The sequence below is a fragment of the Gossypium raimondii genome, chromosome 6 (genome assembly GCF_025698545.1).
Source record: "Gossypium raimondii isolate GPD5lz chromosome 6, ASM2569854v1, whole genome shotgun sequence".
Taxonomy (NCBI): domain Eukaryota; kingdom Viridiplantae; phylum Streptophyta; class Magnoliopsida; order Malvales; family Malvaceae; genus Gossypium; species Gossypium raimondii.
The window spans coordinates 50,816,222-50,829,886 of record NC_068570.1 but is presented as its reverse complement, the minus strand read 5'-3'; the positions used below and the strand labels follow the sequence as shown (position 1 = coordinate 50,829,886).

The following is a 13,665-nucleotide window of genomic DNA, read 5'->3' as shown; positions in this document are numbered from 1 at the left end:
TGAAGACGAAGGAAGATAAATGTGATAATACCAATATTTGTGCTAATTGCTCGGCCATTTAGTTGTGCAGGTGCTGATTTAGTTAGTTACTTGTTTGATCATAAATTGAGGGAATCCGATAGCAATAATGGATGGATGCCTACCTACGTGGGATGTGGGTACGTAGGCTATAGAGGGGATTAGTTGGTTTTTGGAGTTTGTTAATTAACTAATAAAGTAGGCGTTAAATATAGATAATCCTCAAAACTTAAACATCCCAACAAGTATGTATTATAAATTTGTAATAAAGTTGGTGCATGTACATACATTTAATTATAGTTTGATTGCATTTATGTACATATAAAATTTAAAATAGGGATTAGGTGGGAAAAGATTATTGGTGTGACATTGTAGGCAGTGGCTATCAGCAATGTAAGATGACAACCATTGGTGAACTTGCCTGACCTAAAATGGTAACCGGGAGTTAATGTGTAAGGGAGCTGCTTACCTGTAACTTTCAAGCTTTACTTATTTTATGTATTCATTTCTTATTTTCTAAAACAGTACTACTATATTTAGATATTAATTTATGTTTTGAGACAAGAAAGAAAAATTGAACTTTGGAGATATGGGACCAAAATGAAAGCACATGGCTATGCCCTCTTTATTTGCCATTTTTTTTTGTGGAAGTCATTCCTAATTCATTTTTTGCAATGTCGTCTTTTATATATAAGCAAAAGGTTAAACAATTATATATTTTTAATTAATTTTACTTATAAATGATATTTAAACTATATTCTATTACACAAAGTGGTTTATTACCCAAATTAGGAAAAACTCTTAACCAATCATTGACACGTATATGTTTAAAATACAACTAAATTAAAAAATAGATTTAAATTAAATTATAAAAATCAAATCAAATTAAATTAAAACTTTTCAAAAAAAAATTACACTCTTTTCCTCCCCATAATTATTTCATCTATTTTAATTCCCTTTTTTTATTTGGTAAATAATATAACGTCCTAGTTCGACTGTCTAATCGGTGAATGAGGATGGTACCAGAAAATAGGAATCATTTCATAAAGACAAAGATATTGGTTTTGGTCGTTAAGTCAACTAATATGATTTAAATAAACAATCTTAAAATGACGTTTGGCGAAGTAGCATATTTTTAAAACAAAACTAAAGGAAAATAAAGATAAAATTTTCCAAACTGTCGCTCAATGGATTAAATATCTAAGACACAAATCAAAAGGGAAAATAAGAGTAAGCTTTAATTCAAATAACACAAAAGTAAATAAAATGGCAAAGTGCCATCATTCGTTATGTACAAATGATTCAATAAAAGAAATTCAAATTTGCTTTTACAGTTCAATTATAAGAGACTTAGACCACAGGCCACCCGAATTGATATACATGTTACAACAGAACAAAGGATGGCTCACAAAAGAGTCCGTTGGCTGGTTAAGTCCCTTCAAAATCCCACTATCTCAATAGATCCTAAAATGGTAGGGGGAAAACTAGGTAAGTTCGTAATGAACTTAGTGAGTTCCAAGGATAAATAAATAAACTTTCGGATAAGGTTTTCAAGAAAGTGAAATTTAGCTAGACTTTTACCACACTTTGTAATACCAACAATTTACACACAAATACGCCAATATAGTTGTGTACGATCCGTTGGCGGATTCATACCCCCACACAATTAGGGTTTGTTGGCAGATACTATCTGCCTCTAAATGTAATCACCAGTAACTTAAATTTTCATGCGAATATTAGTTATGTCTAATCACAAACACAGTCAATTTCACACCACAACCAAGTTAGTTCACATGCAGATACCATTCTCTGTTAAGTACAAATCACGCGGATACTTTTATAGACTATTCATGGCTTAGCTTCTATTCACATATTGCTCTGAAGAGCCACGATTTCATGTTCACAGTATTTCTCCATTGAGTCAGTATTTCATATATCCAACCGAACCTCCACAAATCCTTCTTGTTGTTTAAAATACTTACACATTCCCCAACAAGGTCAGGGCACCAATCGCAGTTTGCATTTACATGCCCTACCGGAGGTAAATCTTATATCATATCATAATCGCCATACATTTCTCCCATCACATCTCATCAGTTTCCACCATTCCGAATACAGATCTTGTGCACCAAGGAAGAGTGTCTATTAACAACCATTCATGCATATACTATTATCATCAATTTAGGTTGTTAAATCAGACATGCACAACTGATTTTACATAGACTTACCTGGAAGACAACATTATCACAAAATTAGCTGGAATTTAACAGGAACACAAGTGAAAGGAGCTCACCAAAGATCACCAGAAAAGCTTTGCCTATTCTACGAGTTCTTTTCCTTTTGCACTCGGGCCTTCTTCCGTTTCTTTAGCTAAATAAAATTAAACACTCTATTAAATACATAAGCAACTAAACTTTAATGTAAAAACAAGAATTGAAAACATGCAAATATTAACTATAAGGGAGTTTCCTTCCCTCCGACCTCCAATAGAAACCTGTATAAATGGTTCCTACAACCCTATCATTCCCTGGATATTAAATTAAAGAAAGACTCAAGAATTTACCATCAATTGGCTTGAAAAATTCAGTTACTAATCAAGCTAAAGGCTAGTACCTTCTTCATACAGCGAAGAACACACTAGGTTTGTTCTGAAAAAACAAGGATGAATAGAGAAACAAAAAATAAATTCCTTCTCTATGGGTAACAGAGTATAATATTCGAACCAGAAAAATGATGAGAGAGGGCGAGTGACCATGAATGAAACTTTGAGAGAGGGAAAGTTGGGAGAGACGAGAGAAAAATGATGAGTTGAAGAAAAACTAAGAAAAAAATGGAAAATATAGAAAAAGGTAATAAATGAAATAAGTTGATTTAAAAAAAAAACATGTTTAAATTATGTGGTGATGACTTGGATGATACGTCAAAATTTAACGACATAATTTGTGCCATGTCAGACTTCCGTTACACCACTATTGTTGGAAAACGACACAATGGTCCAAAATGTTACAAATAAACAACATTAGTGACCAAAATATAAATTAAAATTCAAAAGTCAAAACATAATTTAAACTATACATAAGTGACTATTTTTGTATTTTACCCTTATTGATATATGTGAATATTCTTCTTTCTATTTGCAATTTACATATGATGAATTTGCTTCGAATGAATATAAAATTTTGAGTTTAATCTACATCTCATCTTGAAGTTGCTTCATAATTATAGATTCTTCACTTTATAAGTTATTGTAATGCTTAACTTCTGCTTGCAATTTCTTTTTCTTTTTCATGAAGAAAATTTGATTTATTTTGAATGTCTGCACAAATTCAAATTATTCAAGTATAATAGGGAACATCATAATGTTAGTAGAATAGAATATTTTACATACATATAAATAGCTTTGATATCGAAACTTTTAAAAAAACCTTCACGACACATTTAAATCAAATGTATTAATCGATCGAGTCTTTACTCGATTGGCATGGACATTGTTGTCAATGTAGGAGGACGTGGGTTTGAATGCACTAAAGCGTATTATCCTCCTATTTATGGGTTGGGGAGGGGTTATAGGTAATTCTAGACATTGTATAAAAAAGAGCAGATATGATTAGAACCTATAAGTTTAATTTCTTAAGGATTGCAAATAATAAATTTAATACAATTTTAATAATATATATCCACTCTCTTTATCAGTTACAACAAGTGATCTTAACCTCTCACATATCCTGTGATGATTCTCCTCACTTTCAAACCCTGAAGATAAATATTCTCGCCACTAAGTTCGCGCTTATGACCTCAGTAAGTAAAACCTTAACACAAATGATTTTACTAACAATTTGTAGTCAAAGAAATGTTCCTTACTTAAACAAAATAAGTGTTAAAAACTCTCAGTACAATAACTTATACAAGTCTCTCTCTTAAATAGATTTTCGAGACTTGTTAATATAGAATATCTATAGCAATCCCATTAAAACAATAATACAATAAACAATAAAGAATAAATCAAACGTGGACTCTTGGCAACTAATTTCATTGAGTTTTAATCCAATCCAAATGTCCATGTTGTAAGTGATCGTCTCTGGTGATCTAATTTGATCCTAACTTTCATGTGAGTTTTTCGAGTAATATTACCTTTGTTAAGTATGACTCCTATTTCAGTCAAATTTGAGAAATAATCTTCCAGTTAAACTCTATTTATTTGTTTCAATCAAACTCTGATTAGTCTAGATTATTTTATTATTATTTGACCTATGAATTTAGCCTATAAATAGGCTCTTTTACAACATTAGAAAATACACCCATTAGAGATTAGAACTTGTAACACTTTTAGAGAATTTTGTGTTTACGTTTTGAGGGTTCTTTATTTTCGGGTTTTCAGGGTTTAGTTTTTATCTCCATCTTTTGTACTCTTCGTTCTTTTGCCATTATAGTAAAATTATCTTTGCCCATAGTTTTTTATCCTCTTTGGAGGGGTTTTTTCACGTTAAATTTGTGTGTTCAATTTCTCAATTTCTTCCACTATTTTTACTTATTTGTTGCTTAATCAGGTCGATCCCCAATAAGTAGTATTAAAGCTAGTTCATTTTTCGTAGATCAGCCCATTCAGAGATGACATCAACAAGGTTTGAAATTGAGAAGTTAGATGGTGTTACAAATTTCAATCGGTGACAAATTCAGATGATGGCAATTCTAGTTCTAACCAACTTGAAAAATGTTGTTACTGGGAAAAAACCTAAGAACCTAAATCAAACAAAATGGGAAGAGCTTGATGAAAAAACATTGTCAGCAATCTAGTTATGCCTCGCGAATACAGTATTACAGGAGGTATTGATGGAGAAGACCTCATCCGCCTTGTGAAAAAGGTTAGAAACTCTTTATGCGACTAAGTCTCTGGCTAACCGTTTAGTATTGAAACAATGTCTATTTAAGTTTCGCATGAACGAATGTGAGCTTCTTAAAGATCACACCAGTCAATTCATTACTCTTTTAAATGATTTAAAGAACATTGAGGTTCAGATTGATGATTAAGATCAGGTTATGTTATTATTATGCTCTCTATCCCCTCCATACAAGTATTTCAAGGAGACCCTACTTTATGGCGAAGATAAACTTTTGTTCGAAGATATAAAGGGTCATTTGTTAAGTAGAGACAAACTCGACAATGAGTTTGGTTCGGATAGAAAGGCAAATAGGAAAGCTTTTGTTTTGGTAGCATTAAAGAAGTGAGACAAAATGTGTCGCTATTGTAAGAAGTTAGGTCACGTCAAAGCAGATTGTTATAAACTGCGAAATAAAGGATTGCTGAGAGTAATGAGGAGGATATAGCTGGTGCTAATTTAGCTGACAAAAGCGGTGATGATTTCTTATTAGTGTCAACGAGCGAAAGCTCCGAGCTTACGTCTAAGTGGATCCTAGATTCGGGATGTTCTTTCCACATGTGTCCCAATAGAGAATGGTTCTCCATATATAGTTCAGTTGAAGGTGGTGTTGTGCGCATGAGAAACGATTCATCTAGTAAGGTAATTGGTATTGGTACCGTTAAAATTAGGATGCATGATGGGACGATTAGGACACTCTCAGATGTCAAGTATGTACCTGATTTACGGAAGAATCTCATCTCCTTGAGTATTTTAGACTCGAAAGGATGCAGAATCAACATCGAGTCGAGCGACATTAAGGTATCTTGTGGAGCTCTTGTTTTGTTAAAAGGTAAAATGACCAGCAGTTTTTATATTCTGGAAGGTTCTATAGTGACCGGTGAAATTGGACATCCCTCGTCTGTTAGGGAGTCGAAGTCAACTCGTTTGGAGCGGAGGCAACTTGGTCATAGGAAGGAAAAAGGTATGACTGTTTTGTTGAAAAGATATTCTATTTTGGATGCATGTTATGAAAAGTTAGGGCACCGTGTTCTGGAAAATCAGACCCGGGTTAGTTATGATTTGACAGTGTACAAGTCGAAGGCTAGAAGTCTTCCAGTTTCTAAGCACAAATTCGACTCAATTAATTCCCTACAAAGTTCAAGATAGACTCATGGCGGACTTTAACAAAGATGGCGTTGTGGAAATATGAGTCAAGGTGGAGATTTGTTGAGTATGACTCCTATTTCAGTCAAATTTGAGAAATAATCTTCTAGTTAAACTCTGTTTATTTGTTTCAATCAAACTCTGATTAGTCTAGATTATTTTATTATTATTTGAACTATGAATTTAGCCTATAAATAGGCTCTTACAACCTTAGAAAATACACCCATTAGAGATTAGAACTTGTAACACTTTTAGAGAATTTTGTGTTTACTTTTTGAGGGTTCTTTATTTTCGGGTTTTCGGGGTTTAGTTTTTATCTCCATTATAGTAACACTTCGTTCTTTTGCCATTATAGTAAAATTATTTTTACCCGTGGTTTTTTATCCTCTTTGGAGGGATTTTTTCACGTTAAATTTGTGTGTTTAATTTATCAATTTCTTCTGCTATTTTTACTTGTTCGTTGCTTAATCGGGTCGATCCCCAACAACCTTCATTAATAGATATCCTTCAAATAATGAGCACATCCTATTTAAATCATTCAATCAATTGACAATGCTCAAATATGGAAATTGTCACTTAACAACTCTAGTGCTATGGAAATAGGAGTATAAATTTCCCCCGTCTTTGGTCTCACTGAAAGGTAACCATTCATAGTACTATACATGCCAGCAGCTATAGCTGAGATGGCTTGTCCTGGGCTTTAATCTATACAAGTACAGTAGTGAGAATGATGAAGAAATGGCCATTACAGATGGAATGATTGCCTAGCATGGAAAAGAGCCAAGTGTTGCCATTGGTCTCCAAGCATGTCAAATTTCATGGGATGGTGGTCAACACTTTTATGAAGCCATATATGGCGGCATGAGGAGATGAAACTGTAAATTACAAATTTTCCCCCTTATTATTCCACATTTGGCTCTTGCTGTAAAAGGTCTCATTAGATTTCTAAGAAACAATTTGTATGGACAAATTTTATATTGATTGTACAAATTTAAGGGAGCAAAGATAACGAAATTTGCTAGTAGAAGTAGTAAGATCGTTTATGAAGATGATCAGCTGTCTGGTATTTTACTTTCTGCAATGAAATTTTTGTACCAAGTTGCTGAAAACTTTGGGGTTCTCTTCAGTGTCTTAAAGTCAACATGGTGAAGTCCGAATCTTCTTGTGAATCCATATTCCCAATCGAAGTTGTCTAGCAAAGACCAGGCAAAGTAGCCCCTAACATCTGCTCCTTTCCTGATGGCATTCAATGGCAGACACAAACTCATCAGTTACACTCTCACAATTAAAGAATCAGAGAAGTATTTTAGAACTTGCAAAATAGGCAAGAAACATAAGCAATGTAATGGATGGTTTGTTCTTTGTTTCTCATTTGCTTTTCACCTGATTGCTGTTGACAGGGAATCCAAGTATCCAGCCATGTACTTGGCTCGGTTGACGTCTTGTAAGGAATCTTCAATGGTGGAATTTGCTTTGGTCACCTCACCGTATCCTACATCAAACAAAATACAATTATGAATGTGGAAAAATGCTTTGCAATGAACTTTAAACGAAACATTTTGTCTCTTTATACCATTTTCTGTAATGATCATTGGGGTGTTGTTGAATCTCTTTTTAACATAGGTTATGATCTTCTCCATTCCTCCAGGGTAAACATACAACCAGTCCACATCAATCTGCATAGCAAAAAGATTTAGCGTCTGGTTTAAGTTGCCAAGCAAGTAAAAACCATAAAGCCTATTAGGAGTCAAATTATATTTTGTCCTCTATACTCAAAAAATGGGATAAATTACTCCTTGTACTTTAGATAAAAAAGTAAATTGGTCTTTTCTCTTAAAAAATTCAGCCATTTATATTATTAAAAATTGGCATGGCTGATAGAATAATCAAACAGTGAGACATAGCATATCATGGGTACCTCATCTTGACATACTGAGACTAGTTTTTAACAACAAAAATAGATGAAATCTTTAATAGGAGGACCAATTTGCTCTTTGAATTAATGTACAATGACTAATTTACTCATTTTTTGAGTAGTGTATTATACGTTTACTCCGAGCAAGTATCTCATGACCAACCGACCGGATCATGTAAACAATTCAATATTGTTCTCTTTAGACACCCACATGTTTTCAAAGTTTTGTTACCCAAAACTGCACCACTCCAGGTTTGAATCCAAGAACTCCTACATATAGGAGTCCTTACCGAAGCTCTTGTACCATTTGATCAATGATGAGATATGGATGTCGAAAGAAGACAATAACAGATTGTGGCCATGACAAGTTGCGGAAAATGAGAGTACCTGATTGGTCAGCCGGTTATGACATTTCAACAGGCAAAAGAATATGGTTACATACAGGTTCTCCAATAGGGATGCCGTTCTTTTGGTAACTTTGTGCCCAAAACCCTTCAGTCTTTGAGGTTCCTGTTCCTGGTTCACACGCAGTGAACATACAATCCTGGACATAATAACTTGAATAATGGTTGATTCCAATGAAATCCAACCCTTTCTTCAACATTTCCTTCTCCGTTTTCGAAAATTCAGGCAAAATAGATCCTAATATGCTTTGCATTTCAGGAGGATATCTTCCGAAAACAATCGGGTCTAGAAACCTTAAAGTTACAGTTACACCAGAATCTTTAAGATATCAATTGGAAACATATAGAAAAGTTGAAGTAGAGAAGGGTTTATAAGAAGAAATATACCAATTGGTAGTGAAGCATTGAGCTCTTTCTGCTGCTAGCTTGTCAGCCATGGAGCTGCTGATGGGTTCAAACCATGCTGCATTGATAACGATTCCAATGCTGCCTCCTTGCTTTGCCTAAACATTCATCGCTCTAAGTAAGAAATATGTCCTTAAACCTTCTAAGTCTACATTAAGCCAATGGCATTTAGATTTTGTAATGTCACTCATACCTCGTATTTTGATCTGTAAATATGAACAGCGGCTGCATGTGATAAGACAATGTTGTGAGCTGCTATGAAAGGCTCCTTCTCTGAATCTCCACAGGTACAATTTCCAAATGGAAAGGAGCATCGTGATGGTGGAAAAGTCCCTTCTCGATACCCAAACTTGACTTGGAAATTGGGTTCATTGAAAGTGACCCAATACTTCACCCTATCCCCAAAAGACTTGAAGCAAATGTCTGCAAAGTATGCAAAATCCAGTCTGAAAATGAAAGATCAATGCCATTAGTGAGCTCGACAATGGTGTGCAGAAACTACCATTTCATTTGAATACAAGAAACAGGATAATTGTACTGTGATTCAGGACTCAGCCAACTTCCATATCTGTCCTCAATTTCTTGGGGAAGATCAATGTGTGTCAAAGTTACAAATGGTTTAATCCCTGTAGAAAAAGGCCAAATCTGCAATTATTTATGCAATGTTTTGAAGAGAAGTCATTCAAGAAATGCCAAAATATATAAAAATAAACCTTTGAGTAGGAGAGCATCAATTAGATTGTTGTAGAAATCGATGCCTGCTACATTGACATATCCAAATCTCCCCTCTGTCAGGAAATTGGAGAACATATATTAGTGAAGAATAGATATTCCAATATTGATAACTCTTGATTTAAACATCAAATATCCTGTCATTCAAAGGTTTACTTGGTAAAATTCTTGCCCAAGAAATAGAGAATCGATAGCTGTTGACCCCCAGTGATTCCATTAGATCAATGTCTTCCTATATCAAATTAAAATCTCTTAATTAATTCCAAAAAAAAAAAAATGTAAAAATTTCAATTACTTATTTTTCCCTAATTTGTTTGTAATTTATCATCATCATCAAAATCTATGTTATCCTTAAATGAATCAATTTAGTGTCTTTTTTTTAAATTACAGTGTTTAATAGAATTAATATTTTAAAAGTTTTTATGGTTATGGAATTTAAATATTTTATTGTCAATTTTAAATAATAAATGTTAACTCTATTAAGCTTTAGTATTCTTTAGTAGTAGTAGGACTAATTTGAACCAATTCCTATAATACAAGTATCATATAGATACTTTCATGTAGGTTTAACTTTTTCTATAGCCCCTTCTCAATCCATAAATAAGAGAATAATGCACTTTAGTACACCCGAACTTATATCCTTCCACATTGACAACAATGTCCATAGGGGTGTAAATGAACAAAACGTTCGATGAACAGTTCGTATAACATTTATTTATGTTCATTTATTAAGCTAAATAAACAAGTATGAAGAAAATTTTTATGTTCGTTTAATAAATGAACGAACACGAACAGAGGTGTGTTCGGTTCGTTTATGTTCATGAACAAGCTCGTTTATTGACTCGTTTATTTACTAATGATATTTTCTTATAAAAATTTCATTAGTATATATTAATAAAATTATCTTAAAACTTGTTTATTGTTCCGTTAGTATATATTAATAAATTTATCTTGGTTTGTATTTGTTTTCATTTATAATATAATTATTAATATTTATATTTGACTATTTTATATCTAAACAATATATGTGTGTGTATGTATGTATGTATTTATTGTTTGTTTGTTTATTATTTATTAACATTGTTCGTGAAAATGTTCAATTCTATGATCATGAACATTTTCGTGAACATTAAACAAACGAACATGAATACACATAATTGTAAATAAATGAACATGAACAAAAATTTAAAATTCTTAACGAACACAAACTGAATACGAATAAGCTTAAAAATAAACAAACGAACATGTTCGTTCAAGCTCGATTCATTTATAGTCCTAAACACCCATAGCAATTGAGTTAAGACTCCATCCACAAAGAAATCTTTAATTGTTAAATGAGCTAAGACGGACTAAACCCTAAAATTTTTTGCTATCTAAATATGTTATAGCTATATTGTGGACATTAGAAAAGCATTATAATTAAACGTTACTGATTACATTATACATAATATTTAATTTTATTAATATAAAAATATCAAAATAATTTGTTTCTATTTACAAATATTATAAATTATTTTTGTGATTAAATATCTAAAAGAATTATAATCTAAGAAATCAAAATGTCATTAAAATAATAAGAATATGTATAAAATTATTTAATATTATAAAAGAAAACATAAAATTATATTAATTTATAAAAAATATCTAATTTGCACTATATATAGTAATAATTTAATTTTTTAATATATCTTTTTGTTATGAACATAGGATGAAAAATATTACTAACAAAATAACTACCACAAATATCTTCATTAGATTAATTAAAAATATAAAAAGAAAAAAAGTAACAATGATATATAATTAAAAGTGTTATAAAATTGGTTGCATTAAATTACAAAATATTACTTAGACTAAATTATGTTATTTTTTTGGAGAAATATAATTTTACATTATTTTTAAATGGTGATGTGAAGATACTTTGGCACAAAATGTAATTTTATCATGTTTTAATTCATATTTAACTCCCATTTTCTTAGTGCCAAAAAAAACCTATTTAAATTATCATTTTATCCTAATTTATATACAAATATTCAATGCCTACATGACAAGTAACAAATGATATCAACTACTAATTTGCAACTTTTTGGAGGTAAAATGTGACAACGATGGTCTCAATACTCCAGTAAGAAAACAAGTATAATTTAGAGGCTAAATGGGGAATAAAGCGCATAATTTTAAAATTTACAGGTTACTCAATTATGAGTCTATTTTTTATCACTTAATTATGATTTTTTTAAAAGTAGTCGCTTAATTAATTAAGATTACTTTTTTATCATTTTCTTTAAGTGCTTTTAAAATTCTAAACCGAAAAACTGTTTTTCCAGTTTATTCGATTTTTGGTTTAATCGGTTTTCATGTTCGATTTAATTAGTTTATTTAGTTGACTTTTAATTTTGACATTTTAAACCGAATAAACCGTTTAAGGCCATAATCTATAAAACTATAAGCCTATAACCCATTTACATACCTAAACTCAAATACCCATTAAAACTTAACACTTTTAAAAGCCGGAAGCCATTAAGATTTAAAACCCAATACATTTTAATATATAAAATCCAAATTGATAGTTTAATTTTTATTGTATTCATTTTATTTTTCATCATTTAATATATTAAAAAACGCAAATTAATATATACCCGTTAAGAACCATAGAAGACTTGGGAATTGTATGTTGGCCATGCAAGAAATTAAATATTTTTGAGTTCATTAAAATTATTTGATTTAATTTTAATATTTTATAATGAATTTGAAATAAAAATAAAATTAAAAGTAATATAATATACTAATTTGAAGAAAGAAGAAAATTATTTGAAAAAATTAAAGGAAAAAAATTATAAGTTTATTCGATTTTACTCCTTAGGTTGGTTGATTTATTCGCTTATATGGATAATTCAATTTATTTGATTTTTGGTATAAAAAAAACGAACCGTTCAAACTGACAGAACCTTTAAATGTTTGAGGAAATGACATGGTATTTAAAAAATTTATAATAATAATAAAAATACATAAAATTTGTCTTTATATCAATTTTTCAACCACTATATTACCTTCGAGTTAAACACTCATCGGCACTAAATGGAAATGGACAACAAATCTGGTTTAGTTAAGTGACAAAAGAAGAGAAGAAGAAACAGACCTATAGTTGGTTGACGTAGTTTACCCTTCTAAAAAAATTGAGGGGTGAACCTCAGCTAAATTGGAAAAGAAAGAAACGCGGTGCAGAAGGCTACATGGATGCGAAGTAAGTTTACCAAATAGCGATGATAATGATCCACTGCTACGTCTCCATTGCTTCCGTCAATGACCTTTCCTGCAATAAATTATTTGTTGTTGTTGAAGATGGGAATATCATTTTAAACAAAAAGCAAGTTTGAAGGAATTCGATGTTGAATTATGACCTGGTCTGTGGGTATAAACATCCCAATTGTTCAAACCTTTCCCATCACTCAAGTAACCACCTTCATACTGCCCAAAATGAAAAGACCATTCATTACATCTGCTTGTTTTCAATAGGATAAACAAATTGAAAGACTGGTGGTGAAGCAAACCTGGTAAGCAGAGGAGGCCGTTCCAAAGAGAAAGTTTGGAGGAAATGAAGATGGATTGTTATTATTACCATTACCCAGGCTTTGTTTCAGCGTTAACAGCTCCGGTGAAACCGGAAGAGGCAATAACACGAACATCTGGAAGGCAAAGAAAAGAATGCAAAGCATGGAGAATCCAATATACCAAATCTGATGCTATGACCAAATACAAGTGATGCAGAAAGTTTACTGTAGAAAGGATATGGAGAAGATAAGATGAAAATGTTGGTTGCATGCCGTCCTTGACCACTGACAAAATACCAACTGGAGGGTTGAATTGTAAAAGTATTATAATGTTTCAATTCATCAAAATTGAATCTATCTTCTTGATGATTTAATTTGGTTGTATGAACAGTGTAGCCAAACAAAGTTTGAAGACCACAAATCATAAAAATATTATTCAACAGGTTTTTTTTTTCTTCTTTTTAAATTTGGCCTTTGAATTATGTAGTTTTTTCATTTTGGTATTTAAACTTTTTTTTTATTTCAAATTGGTACTTAAACTATCATTCCGTTACCCAGTTCAGTCATTTTCTTAACAGCGTAAAAAAAAAAAGATTACCACATGACATCAATTAGAATGC

The 13,665-nt window shown here is 31.6% G+C and overlaps 1 protein-coding gene across 1 annotated transcript; it reads right to left on the bottom strand.

Moving 5' to 3' along the window:
- Positions 1-6,895: 6,895 nt before the first annotated feature.
- On the bottom strand, positions 6,896-13,441 carry LOC105774688 (beta-glucosidase 46-like). Its single transcript, XM_052632218.1, is given in 14 exon segments — positions 6,896-7,117; positions 7,119-7,277; positions 7,425-7,533; positions 7,615-7,717; positions 8,399-8,654; positions 8,748-8,863; positions 8,959-9,211; positions 9,304-9,391; positions 9,479-9,553; positions 9,654-9,729; positions 12,749-12,807; positions 12,896-12,962; positions 13,046-13,180; positions 13,272-13,441. Coding segments are annotated over 14 exon segments (1,599 nt in total). The 5' UTR covers positions 13,317-13,441; the 3' UTR covers positions 6,896-7,059.
- Positions 13,442-13,665: the final 224 nt, after the last annotated feature.